The sequence below is a fragment of the Salvelinus fontinalis genome, chromosome 31, assembly GCF_029448725.1.
Source record: "Salvelinus fontinalis isolate EN_2023a chromosome 31, ASM2944872v1, whole genome shotgun sequence".
Lineage (NCBI taxonomy): Eukaryota > Metazoa > Chordata > Actinopteri > Salmoniformes > Salmonidae > Salvelinus > Salvelinus fontinalis.
The window spans coordinates 42386185-42407093 of record NC_074695.1 but is presented as its reverse complement, the minus strand read 5'-3'; the positions used below and the strand labels follow the sequence as shown (position 1 = coordinate 42407093).

Genomic DNA, 20909 nt, shown 5'->3' with positions numbered 1-20909 from the left:
GCCTATCTGGCTTATATGATTATGATGGTCATAAGGCTTCTTGACAGTGTGATAAAGTGTATTTTCTTAGTCCAAGTAAAGTGACACAAGATGGTCATAATGCTTCAGGACATTTCATAAGGTGCATTTTCTTAGTCCAAGTGACACAGGATGGTCATAATGCTTTATGACAGTGTCATAGTGTATTTTCTACAAGTTATTTAAAAAAATCCTAGGGTCGGTTGACGTGCCGGTGCTTCAATCTAAGTAACATAATAAAAAAATCCCCATTAAAATCTGTCAATTTAAGCTAGAAACATCTGTTGTGCCTGGCAGGGGCACAACTTTAGTTTTAGAAGTGGGGGAACATAATATATATATATTTTTTAATCCAGTTAGATAAACACTCCAAACAGCATACCCAACCGCTTGGAGGTGTCCGCATGCTGCTAAAGCACACCGTTGCCTCATTTTGTATCACATTCCAATGATAAAACTGGGCGGGACAAAAATGCAATTTCAGAATGTGGGGGGGATGTCCCCACACTTCCCCAGTGAAAGTTGCGCCCCTGGTTCCTGGATAAGAACTACTATGTAAGCAGAGGAAGCATACTGTATTTTATCCTTTTGAGAGTGGGGCACAATGGTGAGCACTAGTGAAGTTTGGTCAGACGCACAGCAGGTGGCGACAGCGTTCAACTCAGGTAGGAAGCGGATCTGATGGCGGGTAGGTGGGTGGGGGTGAGGCACAGGAAGAAGGATACAGTAATACTGTGAGAATAGCTACAACATGGGTGGGATAATGAAAACATAGGGAGAAAAAAATACAAAGAAATCAAGACCAAGGTAATACAAATAGGCAATAGAGTAGTATAATGAAGGCTGTTGAGAGGGAAATGAAGGTGTACGTGGTCTAATGGAAGTAAGAGGTCTACTGCAGTCAGTCAGTCCATCTTCTCTCCTCCCTGCCATGCATTAGCATCTCCATCCTGTTCATTATCTAGGTTGAAGATGACAAAGGTTAAGACAACAGGATTCTAATATCTCATATCTATTTGAAACAATGGGACCAGCTATGCTAGCTAGCAAATGTGCTGGTAGTTTGCAACGGCGCTGGTCCCAGATTTGTGACAACGTGGTCTTAACCTGTATATTTTCAACCTAGTTCAGTATGTATTAGTCAGTGATAGGGGATACGTCCCTTTCCTTTGACAACTCGATTCTATTTCCTTCCTCTCCAACAGGCGAACAAAGAGCCAAAAATAGTTTCGCTACCAAAGGAGATGTAAAGCTGTCGACTATTATAACAATAGATAGCTTATCACTGACGTTAAATCCTTTACAACATCTCTGCTAGACTCTGGAGCAGGAAAGAGGTCCACCCAAGTCTCCACCACAGTCCTAATGATCTACTGATCATATCAGTTTGCAAACAATGTAATATATGATTGAGTTAATAAAGCCGCATACAAACATGGTCTCTTTTTTGTTGTCTTGAGTAAGCAGTTCCAAAATGCAGGTGTTTCAGCCTAGTTCCAGTGCTTTCTGTGGTGGTGGGGCAAGCCAGCAGAAAATACAGAGCGTTGCGCTGTGATTGGCTCAGTGTTCTGTCACTCATGGGGACACTACGTAACCGGCAAGTCTAAGGGTAGACTTAAAAAATTCTAGACCCTTGGGTGCTGCAATAGAGCTAATTAGAAACGCCCATCCAAGAAGGCTAAAGATCATTGGACACAGATAAAATTAGGTCAAATCACGTTATATCTACAGTAGCTTTGATTGAACTGATCATGTCAACATCATACTTTCAAAATCTTAGCTAGCAGTCATCATGAATCAAGTCGACAATCTACTGGCAAATCCTTTTTAATCCTTGTCATATGAAGAGAAATTATGGATAAAACATATCGGTGCTCATCGGCCATTGGACATAAACATTACACAACAAGATGGAAATCGCAAATTCAACAATGAGTGGTTTGGAAGGAATCCATGGCTAACTGCAAGCAGTGCAAAGCAATCATTAGCCTGCTATTCCATAGAGTGGCTGAGTGGTCCCAAGTCTAAGATTAAGGGTCTATTTTCCTAGTTTAAAATTTTTAAAATTCAACATTGGCCATGCTGTCAATTAAGCATTATTTATGCCCTGCTCAAAACAACTTAACTCTGAACTGCAAAATCTGACTTTAGTGAGTTCAAGACATCTGGAAACTCAGGAACTTTCATCCAACTCAGAATTGTAAATCAGAAACTCAAGCATCTTTCTAGAGCTACTACCTAAAGATCACAGACGTCATCATGATTCACCCCCCCCCCCCCCCCCCCCCCCGAGTTCCCAGTTGTCTTGAAAGCACCATAAATCCAGAAAATGCCAGACTGATGACAAAATTTGCCCACGAAGGACTGCCACGCCACCTTACTGTTCAAATGAGCACAGCACAACAAGGTGAGTCCAAAAATGTCTTGTATGTTGGTGGATAAATTATATAATATGCCAGGAAGATATGTATACTGTAGCTAAAAAAGTAATACTAAGTTTATGTTGTGTAGGAAGCTGTTAGTAGCCCATGTGCCTCAGCCTAATAATTTGGTATATTTTCACCTCTTAATTTCAGCTAACGTTACTGTTCTGACTCGGTGGTGCTGCACATGTAGCCTATAACCTGTTTTTGAGAAATGTAATCATTGAATATTGTAAGAGCTTTCATTGTCTGCTTATACGCCCCCTTCATTTATCCTACGGTTCTGACTTGGTGTACAGGGAGAACACTGTAAGAACGGCCATATTCTGTCGCTGTACATTTCAAAAGTGCTGAATAAATAGTTATATTGACTACGTCCACTTGTCGTCCCCTTATGCCATAGTTTGTACATCTCAATTGTCAGTAGAAACCAAATTTGTTTAAGTAAGTCAGCCATATCAGTAATGCTTTTCAAACGGCATTAAATGAGGCTGAATGAACAGACAAGGCTCCACTGATAGCCAAGTGTAGCAGTAGTAAGGTGTTGGGACTGCTGTTGGGACAGCTTTATGTAAGCCCTAACAGTTTGTGGGTACCGTTTGTCACCATTATAGTATAATTAACGTATTGTTTAGTGTTGTGTTGAGTAGTGGCTTTGCTGGCATGCATCCCACTTTTTTTTTTTTGCCCCACCAAGATTTACATGCTAAAAATCACCACTGGTGATGTTAAATAGGTGTCCTGACTCTCGGTGGTCACTAAAGATCTCATGGAACTAAATGTTCAATCTGGCCCTCATACCATCATGGCCAACTAATCATCCAATTGGCTCATTCTGCCCCCCTCCTCTCCCTTGTAATTATTCCCCAGGTCATTGCTGTAAATGAGAATGTGTTCTCACTCAGTCATTTCACCTGGTAAAATAAGGGTAAAATTTTTGGGTTAATTGTTAATATCAAATCTGGTCTGAGGCATGGACGCATCTCTGAACAAAGTGCCGGACGTAATTTGCAAACCGAGTGTAAACCGATTCAACATCTAGAAACAGGTGAACATTTTCGGTCAGTCAGACGACTACCAGCAGGTGGTCCCTAAAACACACCGCGCAAACAGCAAGCGAACGAACAGTGAACAAATGCTTCAAGTGGTCCAACTAATGGGGGACAAACAGAGGAGGAAGGTCAAAAGTCAAAACCTGGTACAGTCGACCCAGGACCATATACCTGTCTTATACCTATACAATCACAGATCTACAGTACCAGTCAAAAGTTTGGACACACCTACTCATTCAAGGGTTTTTCTTTATTTTTACTATTTTCTACATTGTAGAATAATAGTGAAGACATCAAAATTATGAAATAACACATGGAATCATGTAGTAACCAAAGAAAGTGTTAAACAAATCAACATTTATTTTATATTTGAGATTCTTCAAAGTAGCCACCCGTTGCCTCGATGACAGCTTTGCACACTCTTGGCCTTCTCTCAACCAGCTTCATGAAGTAGTCACCTGGAATGCATTTCAATTAACAGGTGTGCCTTGTTAAAAGTTAATTTGATAATTTCTTTCCTTCTTAATGCATTTGAGCCAATCAGTTGTGTTGTGACAAGGTAGGGGGGTGGGGGGGGGGGGGGGGGGTATACAGAAGATAGCCCTATTTGGTAAAAGACCAAGTCCATATTATGGCAAGAACAGCTCAAATAAGCAAAGAGAAATGACAGTCCATCATTACTTCACGACATGAATGTCAGTCAATCCGGGAAATTTCAGGAACTCTGAAAGTTTCTTCAAGTGCAGTCGCAAAAACCATCAAGCTCTATAATGAAACTGGCTCTCATTAGAACCGCCACAGGAAAGCAAGACCCAGAGTCCCCTATGCTGAGTTACCAGCCTCAGAAATTGTAGCCCAAATAAATGCTTCACAGAGTTCAAGTAACAGACACATCTCAACATCAACTGTTCAGAGGAGACTATGTGAATCAGGCCTTCATGGCCAATTTGCTGCAAAGAAACCAATACTAATAAACACCAATAATAAGAAGAGACTTGCTTGGGCCAAGAAACATGAGCAATAGACATTAAAAATGTCCTAAATCTGGTCCGAATTCGAGATTTTTGGTTCCAACCGCCGGGTCTTTGTAAGACGCAGAGTAGGTGAACGGATGATCTCCGCATATGTAGCTCCATCCGTGAAGCATGGAAGAGGAGGTTGGATGGTGCTTTGCTGGTGACACTGTCTGTGATTTATTTAGAAATCAAGGCACACTTAACCAGCATGGCTACCACAGCATTCTGCAGCGATTCGCCATCCCATCTGGTTTGCACTTAGTGGGACTGTCACGGCCGTTGAAAGAAGTGGACCAAGGTGCAGCGTGGTGGCGTACATATTCCTTTTTATTTGAATTTCGCCAACAAAACAATAAGCAATACAAAACGACCGTGAAGCTTAACAGGGCTATGAAGCCTCTAACAAAGTTAACTTCCCACACTGAAAGGAGGGAAAGGGCTACCTAAGTATGGTTCCCAATCAGAGACAACGATAGACACCTGTCCCTGATTGAGAACCATACCCGGCCAAAACATAGAAATAAAGAAACATAGAAAACAAAACATAGAATGCCCACCCCAAATCACACCCTGACCAAACCAAATAGAGACATAAAAAGGCTCTCTAAGGTCAGGGCGTGACAGGGACTATCATTTGTTTTGACCCAACACACACCTCCAGGCTGTGTAAGGGCAATTTGACCAAGAAGGAGAGTGATGGGAGTGCTGCATCAGATGACCTGGCCTCCACAATCACCCGATCTCAATCCAATTGAGATGGTTTGGGATGAGTTGGACCGCAGAAGGAAGGAAAAACAGCCAACAAGTGCTCAGTATATGTGGGAACTCCTTCAAGACTTTTGGAAAAGCATTCAAGGTGAAGCCGGTTTAGAGAATGCCAACTGTGAAAAGTTGTCATCAAGGCAAATGGTGGCTACTTTGAAGAATCTAAAATATTTTCATTTGTTTAACACTTTATTGGTTACTGCATGATTCCATATGTGTTACTTCTTAGTTTTGATGTCTTCACTATTATTCTACAATGTAGAAAATAGTAAAAATAAAGAAAAACCCTTGAATGAGTGGGTGTGTCCAAACTTTTGAATGGTACTGTACATGGCTAGGAAGGAGGGGCTTGAAATCTAGTTGGAATTGAGGGAGAGGGAGAGTCTGGCCATTGAGCTTTTAATTAAAAGCATTATGATACGTTACATGCTGTTTATAGACACCTGGCTGGCGCTTATGCCGATTGGATCACATTACTGAGATGGCATCCAATACACGATTAAGAGGGTTGAGAGATGTTGCAACATGATATGTTGCTAATCTCAGTCAGGCTTTACAGAAGCACAGAGGTTAACTGAGAGACCATGGATAGACTCGAAGTAATCCGCCTGACAACTGTGTCCACAGCGGCCCACCCTACTCAAGCAGGTGCTAAGTGTAGCGCCCCCTGTCCCCCGCGGAGCTGAACTACGTGGTCTGATTTATTGCCATGACAGGTGTCTACCATATATCCATGGATGAGTCATAGTGGCCCACTTTAGAAGAGACTAGGTGGTGACGGGACATCCATCCATCCATCCGTCTCTATGGAAGCGCAGCATTGACTCTCTCCTCGCTGAATTCCTCTCTCCTCGCTGAATTCCTCTCTCCTCACTCAGTCCAATCCCGAAAGTGGAGTGTTCTGGTGTTTTCAGTGCGTGCACACTCATAAAGAAGAGAGTGTACACACACAAGCGCTAACACACACACACACACACACTACACAGATGGCCGCGTGTGTCAGTTTGAACCTCTCGCTCCAGTAGTTGAGGATGCCGTCTCGGCTGATGGAGAGGTAGCATCCCAGCTGGGTGCGGGTTTTGGGCACGGCCCTGATCCCTGTTCCTCTCCGCCTGGGGTGTCTGGAAGGGGTAGCACTGCAGCCGGACGATGGGCTCACTGTGGGCACTGCAGAGAACCAGACAGAGAAATCGCACAGACCACCAAGACATCAGTCAAAGAACAAAACCTGTGTGTGGATAATGTGTTGGACATTTAAGAATCAGAATATTTTTTGTTGGTCAAAATCCGTATGTGAGCAAATGTGGCAAGCTGCAACATTTCTAAAGACCTATTCTACGATGATTCAATTAGATTATCTTAGCCAAGTCTAATGATCCATGGGTTTCATGAGCAAGCTGCCTGTGGATGTATTCATATAAGATAGAAGACTGTAAAATCATGGGTGAGGAATGATGAATCATACATATTATTCCATGTGAAACAGAAACAATGGGATCATGTATTATTCAAATAAGTCCCTGTGGATGTTGCATTCCAGTCTAGTAGAAGTCTGGCATGTATCAGTGTGTGTGTGAGTAGTCCTTCAGTCATTTCAGATAGGAGATTCCCACCACAGTCTTCCTCTGTGTCTCAGCACACAGACACCCCTGGTCGAGCCCTCTCTGTCTAGTAACAGGGCAGGGATCCTCATAAATAATCGTTCTGGGTGGCGGCTGGGGGTTTGAGTCAGAGAGGGGCTCACTGTCTTGTGAGGGACACAAGTGGCGTTCTATGGGACGCGCCCACGCAAGCATTTCAAAAGCCTGAGGACAGAAGGATTTGAAACTCTATTTATCCCCGTAATTCTAATTACCCACCAATTAACCCCTGCCCTTGAGCAATAAAATAGACAACAGCCTTTTTCCAGGATCCTCAAAACTACCAGCTTGGCCAGACAGACACCCACCTAGTCCACACCGCCGTCACAGTTGGTGTCCACCTTCTTGAAGATGATGTCCACATCTTCATCAATATCACCCATCATCTTCTTGATAGCCTCGAGAAACTCATCCATATACCATTCTTTGAGAGTGGGAGAGAAAGACAGAGGTGGACAGAGAGAGAGAGAAAGAGAGAGCGAGGAGAAAAGAGGGTCATTAGGATAATATAAGAGAGGGGTAGAGGTGGAATCTATGTAAGGTTTTCAACAATGGACTTTCACGGAAAATGATTGGCCTTACAGAAAAGCTAATGCCCTTAATGTTACAGCAGTGGAATTCCAATCTGAAAGTTTGACCTGGAAATGATCTTCACACATGGTACCTTTATATTAGAGATCAAAAGAAACAGCCAACAGAAAACATTTACATCGAAATACTGTTTTATTGTTTGTAAGAAACTTGATTCAGAAAATAGGATTTAAGAAACTAATTAAGAACAAAATAATGAATTTCCTGCGAAAGCAACAAAAAAAGAGAACAAAAAGGCGGCACAAGGCCCACAGTGTACAAGAATGTCAGCACAGATTGTTGAGAAAGTCACAGTGGATATCTGATGAGCACCACTGATCTTTTGCACCCCCAAAACATAAGGCCTGCTTACAGTGTGTGCTGTGAGTAACATCCTTCCAATAACCACTCTAATCATTGAAAATATCAAAATAAACCATTTTTTAAAAATGGGAATCAAAAGGCAAACAGAAACTTGATCGAAGTTAGAGGTTAAGATTGGCAAAAGGTTAGATGAAGAGACCATTGAGGGGTTAAAATGCACTTTACAAAGACAATGAAAGCGTTCCAAGTTGACTACATTGTAGATGCATGCCTCAGAACGCCTGGATAGGTGTTTATTATCAGCAAACCACATCATATGACATAGCAAACTGAAGCCCGACTGCGCAGACGATGACGTGGCACACAACCATTAGTTGATGCAATAGAACATCTTTAAATGCAGTCAGCCTGGAACAGACCAGTGTTTTTAAGATTTGTCTTGGCAAAACCCACATACCCACAATATCAGCCATCAGACTAGTTTAGTCATCAAACCACAAGCAATATTTGTTTCAAACACGAGAATGTGAAGTTCTCCAACTTTCAAGCCTATATCACTCAAAGTTGTTGGAATTTTACTGCGGAGATATTAACCGAAATTTGGGTTATTTTTCAGTTTTAAACAACTAATTGCCCGACATCGCTTCAATTATTTGAATTACATTTAGTTTGTTTTTCTTCCTTTGATCTCAACGTGTACATTGCAGTTTCTCTATAAATAATTAACGTGGTAATCAACGACAATTATCCATTGCGCATAAACTTGTCAGTTCTGTTTCTTTTAGAATGCGCGATCGTGAGGGATATTGCGCAGCTGTTGCTTCGAGCAGTATTTCTACCTGAAATACATGATCCGAGTGATTAATAGTTGGTATTCAGCGGTCAAAGTATGCCTTATTTACTTGGAATAACTACAAAATAGTGTTTTTTAGACCGCATATGCAGCAGAGCTGAGATGACTTGGAATGAAATCATCAAATAAAACCAATGTAATACACACACACACACAACTGAGATATTTAATTAAAGGAAAGTAATGTTAATTAAGCAGTAACGCATGAGGGGGTGTGGTATATGGCCAATATACCATGGTTGAGGGCTGTTCTTAAGCAGACACATCGTGAAGTGCCTGGATACAGCCCTTAGCCGTGGTATATTGGCCATATACCACAACCCCCTTATTGCTATTATAAACTGGTTACCAACGTAATTAGAGCAGTAAAAAAATAAATGTTTTGTTATACCTGTGGTATACTGTCTGATATACCACAGCTGTCAGCCAATCACCAGTCAGGGCTCAAAATAACCAGTTTATAAGTGATAAACAGTAATGAACAGTCACTACCATCATGGGACTTAATTGTTTTATTCTGTGTTGTTACAGGATTCAACCCAAATAATCAAATCCGAAATCTGTGATTGTTTTCTAATAATCGAACCGACCCTCAAAAAGGTCTAAATCGCTCAGCACTATGGAATCTGCTAAAAAGGATCGTCACAATTAGCATCTCTGTGTATCAAATATACACATTCATGTCCCAATACGTTCCGGTAGTGGATTTATGCCAAAAAAGTTGACACATTGAATTAGGGTTGGGATCCTGATTAAGCAGTAGACAAACATAACAGAAAATGATAATTATGATACCAGGCATGCGTAAGGATTTTGCATGACATTCAAACTTGGCCTGTGAGTGTCGAAGGCATAGAAAGGGCCTGTTTTAGTGCCAGATAACTGAAGTACCCTGCAATGTTAAAATGTGTGCTGCTCCCATGTGGACTCCAAAATGCGCAATTACCTAATCAGCATCAGAAAATCCCCATCATGGAAAGCGAATGTTTCCTCGCTAAGCGCAACCAACTGATCCTATTGCTGCTCCCATTGTTGCATTATTATACAATTTAAAACACATTATTTAACGAGCCCTGCAAGGAGGCAATACCTTGGACTGAACAGTTATGTATTGCTAATCATTGGAGAGGTAATTTCTACGAAGGTATTTCATTCAAAAGTTGGGCGGCACCAGTTCGATTAAGTACACCAATAGGTTCATAACACATCAATGAACCATCAACGGTATAAAAATTTCATTGGCTTTTGTATAACCGGAAGACAAAGTCTATATAAACAGCTTAAAATACCCAAGCTTCTGCCAGATTCTCTACACATCTTTATTTCAGAGCAGCAGAGAAAAAAAACTGATAAGAGCTTAAATTACAATTCTTTAAATCGTATTACAAACATCTGCAAAAAAAAAAAAAAAAAAAGTACATCAAAGTCACATCTACGTAGGTTATGAAAAGTATTATTTATTTTTTTACTCATTAGGAATAAAGCAATTAAAAATAATAATCTGATCTTCTAGCGCAGACTAGCAGTTCTATTGGCATATCAGCGTTTTGGGCCTTAGAACCTGTCACTGGTGCAGTTGCTACATGATCAAAACAGATTCAAACTCACGACTGGAGTGTTAAAACATGCTACAGAACCAGGAGTATTTTGTTTGTTTGTTGAGTAAGTAGAAATGAAAAAGAAAAACAACAGCAAAGTCACTCACCTTTCACATTCCCTAAGAGGATGAATTAGACATTAGAGGCTAAATCAAGTTAAAACTTCTATCCCCTGCCAACTGACAAATGATATATCGGGAGAAAAGCCAAAAACCCCAAAGCAGGTAGTTTGGGATGGGCTTGGGACCAGGGGAGTTTCTGGCATCCACAGTGCACATGCCTTCCAACAGCCAAGAGACAAACAAAACAGATAAATCGCGCACAAAGTATTCCACCGTAAACTTGTAGTTCTAACATGTTTCTTCAGCATTAAATATTGTCATGTTATGAGCTGTCCTGTATCTTTGAGAAAAATAATATCTACTTTCCTGGAATAAAGAATAGCACTATTTAAAACAGGTTAATCTCCAAACTGGATGAGACCAAATTAAACAATTTTGAAAATATGAGAGTTGTGGTTAGTGAAGAAAACAATTCTTCCACAATAAGTACATTAACCATCCATTGAACCCATCTAAAACACTTTCTCTATTGAAATGATTAGGAACTTAGTACATTTTCTCAGACCCAAAAAACAACATACATGTGGGAAAGACTGTGACAGTTTGGGAAACAAGTCAACTAAGAAAAATACAATGTACAAAAGTGAGTGCAGGTGCCAACGAACTTTTAACTTCAGTTCCCAGAAGAGACAGAAAGTTAGGGAAAAGACCAAGAAAAAAAGCAGAATCTTACAGACTGACAGGTCACTCTTCTGGACCCAAATAGAGAGCCAAAATAGTCGCCTTCTTCCAACATGATGCCAAGACCGCCCCTGGCACAGGCCAATAGGATGAACCGAAGAAGGGGCTTCAGAGGTACTTCACACTACTTATTTCAACTTGATTTGACAGACCACCAAAAAATATTTTTGATATATTCTATTCAGAGACCAAGCAATAATAACATGATCTGGATGTTTAGGGTGTGGTACGCAGGGTGGGGATGGGAGTTGTTGTAGCTGATTGAAGGGGTTGGGGTAGTATTAAAAGTTGCATGATCCAGTCTTGAACATTAGAACTCCTCGTGGTCCTCTGACTCAGCGTCCGGTATGACGAAGCCCTCCTGAAAACACAGACAGACGGATAAAGAGGAGGATATTATCTGCTTAGATATGTTACAGGACTCTGCATAGTCGAAATACTCACATTTTGATCTAAACCTGATGTGTCAAATAATATTTTTTTTAAACACTTGCGCAGCGTTTGATTTGCCTGGTAGAGTCACAAATGGAATAGTGCCAAAAGTGTAAACCACACTAAATCAAGCGCACCAGTGTTTTGACATTTATTTGACTCAGATGAACGAGTTTTGAACAGACTGAACCGATCATGCATGGCCTGATGGAGGGAAACAGTACAGTTAGTCCAAGCTGTACGAGCGTACTTTAGCATTCCACTTGAGCTACATTACATGCCATTCCACGGACGGAATTTTAGAAGGCATCAGCAGTTGCTTGAACCAAAACACAGGCTTAAAATCTAAGAAAGCTGAAGTTGACTCGCGAGGCATTGCGTGTAATGTTTACTAAACTCACGTCTGTGGCGTAGAGTATATCTACAATCCTCTGCAGTGTGGGGTCGCCCTCGCCTTCCTTCTCTTGGCAGATGAGCTCAATGTTCCTCAGTTTGCCAAAATAGAAGTCCCGCTCCTTCTCCATGTCCTGGATGGTGGACTTCAGTATATTCACCTGGGAGGGAAGGGGCAAGATGTATATCTGAACTTTTGCTACAACTTCAGTCAAACCATATGTGAATACAGCAGTTGTTTTTTCTAATACATGTCAAGGCACATGAATGGAAGGCTGGATGACAGTACCTCCTGGATGAGTTCGGCCCGCTCCTCGTCACCTCCGCCAGCCCCTGGTCTTCGTGCCGAGCTGGGCGCCATTTTGGGTGCTACCTTGGCAACTGCTGCCCGCTGGGGTGCTGAGGGGAACAAGCAACTAATTAGAATGAGATGGGGAGAGGTTGTTATTGACAAGCTCAGTAGATTTCAATATGGAAAGAGTCATCTCTAGACTGCTTACAGTAGTCAGTTTGTCTCAAGTGTTTTTATTCTCCCTACACCCAAAACAATTTGGTTTTCGTTGCTTTCGATTGACAATTTTAGTTCAAAAGGTCTCAAGATGTTGATTTTTGGGGCCTTTGTGCCCTGCCTGAAACATTACCTAGGGGAACCACTCCTAAAAAATAATTGTAGTACAGTGAAAATAAAATAAATACAAATCATGGCACAGGCTGAGCCACCACTCACCAGCATTGAGGATCTTCTTAGGTTTGTTGAGAGCAGACACGGCAGGGCTGGGCATGGTGTCTTGGCCCTGGCGAGCCTCCACAGGGTCGTACTCCTTCCCATCGTAGTTGGCATCAAAGAACTTCTTGAACCACTGCACAAACTCAAAGTTGTCCTGGAACTTGCCTTTAATCAATTTGTCAACAGGGATGATCTTGAGAGGAACAAATCACCATGTTAGTGGATTCAACACCACAAAAATGGGTTAGATAAACACTAGTGGATGGCAACGCCAGACAGTTGATTTAGCCTAAACATGCATTGCAGAGGTGACTACCGTTAAATGCTGAATGAATATGGATAGAACACAGACTAGGAGGATCGTCTGAGCCGTTGAATTGCGACTCCACCTTGTCCCTGTACTGGCAATCAAACAAGCAAAATGCCAGTTCAGGGACAAGATGGAGTCGCAATTCAACGGCTCAGACACCAGACGTATGTGGCAGGGTCTACAGGAAATCACGGACTACAAAAAGAAATCCAGCCACATCACGGAGACCGACGCCACGCTTCCAGACAGACTAAACACCTTATTTGCCCGCTTTGAGGATAATACCGTGCTACCGTCGCAGCCCGCTAACAAGCACTGCAACCCCCCCCCCTTCGCCATGGCTGACATGAGTAAAACATTTACATTTGTTAATCCTAGCAAGGTTGCTGGCCCAGACGGCATCCCTAGCCGCGTCCTGAGAGCATGTGCAGACCAGCTGGCTGGTGTGTTTACGGACATATTCAACCAATTCCTATCCCAGTCTGTTGTCCCCACATGCTTCAAGATGGCTACCATTGTTCCTGTACCCAAGAAGGCAAAGATAGCTGAACTAAATGACTACGCCCCGTAGCACTCACTTCTGTCATCATGAAGCGTGTCTAGAGACTAGTCAAGGTCATATCACCTCCACCTTACTGGCCACCCTAGACCCACTTCAATTTGCTTACCACCCCAATAGGTCCACAGACGACGCAATCGCCATCACACGCCCCTATCCCATCTGGACAAAAGGAATACCTATGTAAGAATGCTGTTCATTGACTACAGCTCAGCATTCAACACCATAGTACCCTCCATGCTCATCATCAAGCTGGAGGCCCTGGGTTTCAACCCCGCCCTGTGCAATTGGGTCCTGGACTTTGACAGGCAGCCACCAGGTGGTGAAGTTAAGAAACAACATCTCTACTTCGCTGACCCTCAACACTGGGGCCCCACAAGGGTGCGTGCTCAACCCCCTCCTGTACTCCCGGTTCACCCACGACTGCGTGGCCATGCACGCCTCCAACTCAATCATCAAGTTTGCAGACGACACAACAGTAGTGGGCCTTATCACCAACAACGACGAGACAGCCTATAGGGAGGAGGGGAGGGCACTCGGAGTGTGGTGTCAGGAAAACAATCTCTCACTCAACGTCAACAAAACAAAGGAGATGATCGTGGACTTCAGGAAACAGCAGAGGGAGCATCCCCCTATCCACATCAAAGGGACAGCAGTGGACAAGGTGGAAAGTTTTAAGTTCCTGGGCGTACACATCACTGACAAACTGAAATGGTCCACACACAGACAGTGTGGTGAAGAAGGAGCAATAGGGTCTCTTCAACCACAGGAGGCTGAAGAAATTTGACTTGTCACCCAAAACCCTGACAAACTTTTACAGATGCACAATCGAGAGCATCCTGTCGGGCTGTATCACAGTCTGATACGGCAACTGCACCGCCCTCAACGGCAAGGCTCTCCAGAGGGTGGTGCGGTCTGCACAACGCATCACCGGGGGCAAACCACCTGCCCTCCATGACACCTACAGCACCCGATGTCACAGGAAGGCCAGAAAGATCATCAACCACCCGAGCCACTGCCGTTTCACACCGTTATCATCCAGAAGGCGAGGTCAGTACAGGTGCATCAAAGCTGGGAACGAGAGATTGAAAAACAGCTTCTATCTCAAGGTCATCAGACTGATAAACAGCAATCACTAACTCAGAGAGACTGCTGCCTAAATTGAGACCCAATCACTGGCCATTTTAATAAATGGATAGTCACTTTATACAATGCACTTTAAATAATGCCACTAATAATGTTTACATATCTTACATTACTCATATCACATGTATATACTGTGTTTTATACCATCTACTGCACCTTGTCTATCCAGCTCGGCCATCGCTCATCCATATACTTACATGTACATATTCTTATTCACCCCTTTAGATTTGTGTGTATTAGGTAGTTGTTGGGGGATTGTTAAATATTACTGCACTGTCGGAACAGAAGCGCAAGCATTTCACTACACTCACATTAACCTCTGCATGTGACAAATAAAATTTGATTTGAGGGACTTTGTCATGACACCTAAAGGGAGAAAATCCAGACTAAATGTTTTGCTCTCCATCTCACACACTCGACTGTGCAGTAGCAGAAGCCAACAAATACGCCATCCAACTACTGGATGAGAACTAATGACTAACTAACAGAGTGGAGTCTGTATAGGATGCCAACAGTCCCCTCGCTTCTGGCACAGGAAAGTAAATATCAGTGAGCCACAGTAGACAGAGGCCATGCTAGCTCAGCAGGAAACAATTAGCAAGCAGTGCCAGAGAAGTATAAAGCAGGGAACTGCACAGTTTAAATTCCAAAACGGAAGCAAACAGAAAAAAACGGGGCGGGACCTACCTGAATTTCTCCAATAGAAACTCGTTTGCATTTTCCGTTTGGAGTAAATGGTTTGTGCAAAACGTTTTTCAACAGAATCACCGTAATGATTACTCACACACACACACACTATGGGCAACTCAGATGTCTAAATCCAAATGAGAAGCCAAAGATTAGGATATTAGGTTTAGAGAACATCTAAGAGAGACAAGTAGGCCATGTCTTTCAATTGTATTAATTCCTGTACGCACTTGGTGGTGATATTGAATGGTTAATATATTGCAAGACAACACATGGTAAAGACAGGAAGCAAAAGGATTAATAGATACATATGCTTCAAAAGCAACCGGTTCAACAGATGAAAAAACAAATATACGTAGCCCGGCAAATAGGTACAGCTCTGGATGTAGACTAGAGTAGTGGCATTCAAAGTCACGGGGGAACTGCAGTGGGGTCGCCAAAATTATTATTTTTAAACTAAGGGACAACAAATGTTATTTTTTTTTTGTATATATTTGTTTTTTTACTGAGGAAATTTGTTTATTTTCCTTTTGATATGAGATTAAAATGCAATGATTTGAAGGTTATTTGTTGATGTAAAGATCAAAATGTATATATTTTATGGTTGTATTATTAGATTTGGGGTGTGGTTTTGGAGAAATTATTGGGGAAAAATTGGTTCCCCATAAATTCTGCTGGGGAAAAAAATGGAGTCCCCACTGAAAAAGTTTGAATACCACTGCTCTACAGCCTAGGCTATGCTGAGAGGGAAAATAGAATAGCCTACTTACTTTGTCAACACCCATTCTTTTGAAGCCAGCTTGCAAGATCTTGTAGTTGTGAATGAACTCGTGCTCTAGTTTTGCAGCAAATTTGACTTTCTTCAAAGGCACACAGCCGGGAAAAAGCATGTCCATGAACTGGCAGTAGGCCGCACCTTTAGAAGACAGACACACCGGGGGTCATCACAAATCCTATTGAACTACTCCTCTTTGATCACACAAAAGGAAATTAAGCTAAACCTTTAGGCTACATCAATTATAGGATTTACTTTCATTTACTCAAGTAGAAGCAATCTCTGCCTTACGATGTAATGCAAGAATAATTGCATTTTGTGCCATCCATACCCTGCCACTCACCTGAACATAACAGCTCTATCTTGGTAAGGTTGATCTGTAACGATTCATTAATCCATGCAAGCATGTCATGACGACTCAAATTGTCACTGCACACTGAGGTTGAGTAAACGTTCACAGCCATTGTCTGTTGAAGCACAATGGAGAGATTTGTTTTCAAGTTTATGTTACGTTAGAAAAATAACAAAGTTACTAGCTAGTAATCATGTCAGAGGCACAACAGGTGGGGACCTAACACTGGTTCAGTGGGGGACGATAATTTCAGGACAAAATGAGTGGACGAAAGCTGCAGCCAGTTTTGCCTAATAAAATCAGTACTACTAGCTAGAGATTGTACCGTCTCTGACCGGTCTTGCATGCCAGATGCCGTTAGTTAGCTAGGTAGGGTGGGCCTGAAAATGCTAACAACAGTAGTCAGCTAGCCAGCTAACACTAATCAGAGCCAGCGTTAGCTTACTAGCTAGTTATAACACCACCAGCAAGCCTGCTAGTATGAGCTAAATAGCTAGCAAGGTAGCTAACTTAGCTAAGTTACTACATAGCTTTTTGAACTAGCAAACGTCACTGTATCAAGTTAGCGGACGTTTGAATATTAGACATGTTAGCTAGTTATATTTCAATAGTTAGCTAACTAGTGAGTAAACTAACGTTAGCTAGTTAGATAACTGTCAGCTGACTTATACTGGATGGCTAGCTACCAACATTTCCCCTGCCCAACTCAGAAGACTAGCGTGCTACAGCTAGACTCCCAACGACAGACACATTCAAGCCTCCCCGGCCTCTGCGCCCCCGCCTAGGCATTAACTGTACAGCTAGCTAGCTAAATGTAAAATGGCAAGCAAAATACTTACCTTGTTTTGGAATGGCTTTCAGAAATCTAGGTGTTGCTAATATATTAATTGAACGTAAACTGTTTCTCATATAAATACAGACGTCAATGTTTGCTACTCTTTTCTTCTCCTGGTAGCCAGTTCCGAGTTCAATATGCCGGCGACAGCGGGTTGATTCCTGACTGCGTGCGTAGAGATGGGGAGCAGCTTGGTCGGTGCTAACTGGAATCCTTGGGACGTCCCTACCACATCGAAGTTTGCAATTTAAAATGGTTAGGGACGTCCCAAGGATTCCAAATAGCACTGATCGGAGCAGCTTGGGCGAGGCTGTCATTGGGCTAGAACAGGGTTTCACAAACTCATATCTACCTCAATTTCCTCATACCCCTGTACGTCAACTCAGCACTGGTACCCTGTGTATAGCCATGTTATCATTACTCATTGTTTATTTATTCCTTGTGATATGATTTCTGATTTGCTGGTTAGTAAGTAAGTATTTCACTGTTAGTCTACACCTGTTGTTTATGAAGTATGTGACAAATATGATTTGAAACACTTTTACTTTACATCATTTCTTTACACTTTACAACTGTGGCACATAGTTTGACAGTGGTCTAATTCTACTTTATGTTGGGAAAGGCATGCATGCTTCCCTCCAATCATTGAACTGCTAAAGTTGTATTAAATGTACTATCACAGTGACTTCATCCCTTTCAACCCTTTATTCACCTATTTGGTTGTAATGTAGTCACCAAAGGCTCCTTTGTGCTATGAAAGGGACATTTCATCTGAATGGCCTCTTTTCACGAGACATGACCCTACACACTCACAATGCAATGTATGCACGCATGCACAAAACGAGAGAGAGAGAGAAGAGCAAGAGAAACACACAAATTAGATAATTATCTACATGGACATTGGGACATTTCCAGTGAAGACATTCCATTTGGAGCTCATTATGATGAAAGAACAGTGGTTGTTCCCAGTTCTGCACGGCTCGCTGCTTTGAGGTAAGCCAGGCTCAAATGTGAATATTTGACCCAATGATCTTGTGAGCAAGTATAGTAGTTTAACTTGTAAAAATATAAATGCAACATGTAAAGTGTTGGTCTCATATTTCATGAGCTGAAATAAAAGATCCCAGAAATGATCCATACTCACAAAAAGCTTATTTATCTCAAATTTTGGCATATCAAGAAGCTGTTTAAACAGCATGATCATTACACAGGTGAACCTTGTGCTGCGGACAATAAAAGGCAACTATAATGTGCAGTTTTGTCATACAACACAGTCACAGATGTCTCAAGTTTTGAGGGTGTGTGCAATTGGCATGCTGCCTGCAGTAATGTCAGAGCTGTTGCCAGAGAATTTAATGTTAATTTCTCTACCATACGCCATCATTTTAGAGAATTTGGCAGAAAGTCTAACAGGCCTCAACTGCAGACCACGTGTATGGCGTCGTGTGGGTGAGCGGTTTGCTGATTCCAACGTTGTGAACAGAGTGCCCCATGGTGGCGGTGGGGTTACGGTATTGGCAGGAATAAGCTACGGACAACAAACACAATTGCATTTTATCGATGGCAATTTGAATGCACAGAGATATCGTGACAAGATCCTGAGGCCCACTGTCGTGCCAATCATCCGCCGCCGTCACCATGTTTCAGCATGATAATACATGGCCCCATGATGCAGGCATCAGTACACAATTCCTGAAAGCTGAAAATGTCCCTGTTCTTCCAAGGCCTGAATACTATGTCACCCATTGAGCATGTTTGGGATGCTCTGGATCAATCTGTACGACGGTGTGTTCCAGTGTGTTCCAGTTCCCGCCAATATCCAGCACAGCCATTGAAGAGGAATGGGAGAACATTCCACAGGCCACAGCCTGGTCAACTCTATGTGAAGGAGATGTGTCGCGCTGCATGAGGCAAATGGTGGTCACACTAGATACTGACTGGTTTTCTGATCCACGCCCCTACTTTTTTTTTAAAGGTATCTGTGACCAACAGATGCATATCTGTATTCCTAGTCATGTGAAATCCATAGATTAGAGCCTAATTAATTTATTAATATTAACTGACTTCCTTATATGAACTGTAACTCAGTAAAATCTTATAAATTGTTTCATGTTGCGTTTATATTTTCTTCAGTATATATTAATTACTATAAGAATATATTTGGATTATTACATTTATATCACAAAGTTGCCATTTGTTATATCATAATGTTGCCATTTGTGGAATTACCCAATGCAATTGATTTATGTTACCATAAAATACAGCCATGGCATAAAAAATAAATACAAATATTTGTATTAATCATTTCAATTAACAAAATAGGACATATAGTTTAACGCCATAGCATAGATTTTGTGAATTACACATGATTCGGTCAAATGCCTTCTTTCACACAATCAAGGAACCATTTAAAAACACTCAAAAGTTGTCCAAATTATTTACATTATTATCATACAATAACAATTGCAGTTCTATTTAGAAAGATATACTGTGCATTCGGAAAGTATTCAGACCCCTTGACTTTTTCCACATTTTGTTACATTACAGCCTTATTCTAAAATGTATTAAATAGTTTTTTCCCCTCATCAATCTACAGTCAATACCCCATAATGACAAAGCAAAAACAGTTTTTCAGAAATGTTTCAAATTTATAAAAAATACAAACATAAATATCACATTTACATAAGTATTACCCTGCGAATCATTACCTGAAGAAACTTTAAAAAGACATTAACATTGATTGTACTTTTTGTGTTGAGCATCCAGAAACAGTTTCACATTTATTTTGGCATTGTCTACATGTAAAACAATTATGGAAAGATATTCACAGTTTTATAATTGTTGATATTCTTGATGACTTTTGTTTGTTATGGGAGAATGGGCTGCTCGGTTTCCTTAACCATAATAAAGATAAAGATTTTTTTTTACCTCATAAATCTAATTGTGCTAATGGCAAAATGTCATATTCATAAATGTAAATTCACTAATAAAAAAAACACTCTTCCGTGTTTTCTTGTCACGACTTCCACCCGAAGTCGGTCCCTCTCCTTGTTCGGGCGGTGTTTGGCGGTCGACGTCACCGACCTTCTAGCCATCACTGATCCATTTTTCATTTTCCTTTGGTTTTGTCTTGTCTTCCATCACCCCTGGTTCCAATCCCATTCATTACATGTTGTGTATTTAACCCTCGGTTTCCCCTCATGTCCTTGTCGGATATTGTTTTATTGTATGTGATTGTGCTAGTATGTGTTGGTGTGCGATGGGTTTTGTACCCACTTTGTTATTTTTTATATATTTTGGTTTTTGGAGTTTGGTCAGCACTTATTAAACAACTCCGTTTATATCAAGTTCGTTCTCCTGCGCCTGACTTCCCTGCCACCAACACGCACCCATTAGATTTCTATAAGGAATTTGAGCAGTACATTAAGACCATACTACATTCTTCTAATAAGAAAGTTGTTAAAACAATCAATGTGTGTCTTTGTATAATTTGTAATTTGTTGTACCCCCTAGCATATGTTATCATTGTCTATTTATGAACTTCTTGTATGTATACAGACTTTTCTACATTGGTAATTAAATGGGGGAAAAAAGAGCACACCGGTCACAGACTTCAGGATGACAAAATTAT

At 41.5% G+C, this 20909-nt stretch overlaps 1 protein-coding gene across 1 annotated transcript; it reads right to left on the bottom strand.

The window, feature by feature from the left end:
- Positions 1 to 7618: 7618 nt before the first annotated feature.
- LOC129830293 (microtubule-associated protein RP/EB family member 1-like) lies at positions 7619 to 17520 on the bottom strand. Its single transcript, XM_055892765.1, has 7 exons — positions 17283 to 17520; positions 16435 to 16558; positions 16087 to 16232; positions 12615 to 12807; positions 12177 to 12286; positions 11896 to 12048; positions 7619 to 11423 (listed from the first exon to the last, which is right to left on the bottom strand). Exons 2-7 carry the CDS (start codon positions 16553 to 16555, stop codon positions 11373 to 11375), a joined length of 774 nt encoding a protein of 257 aa, XP_055748740.1. The 5' UTR covers positions 16556 to 16558; positions 17283 to 17520; the 3' UTR covers positions 7619 to 11372.
- Positions 17521 to 20909: the final 3389 nt, after the last annotated feature.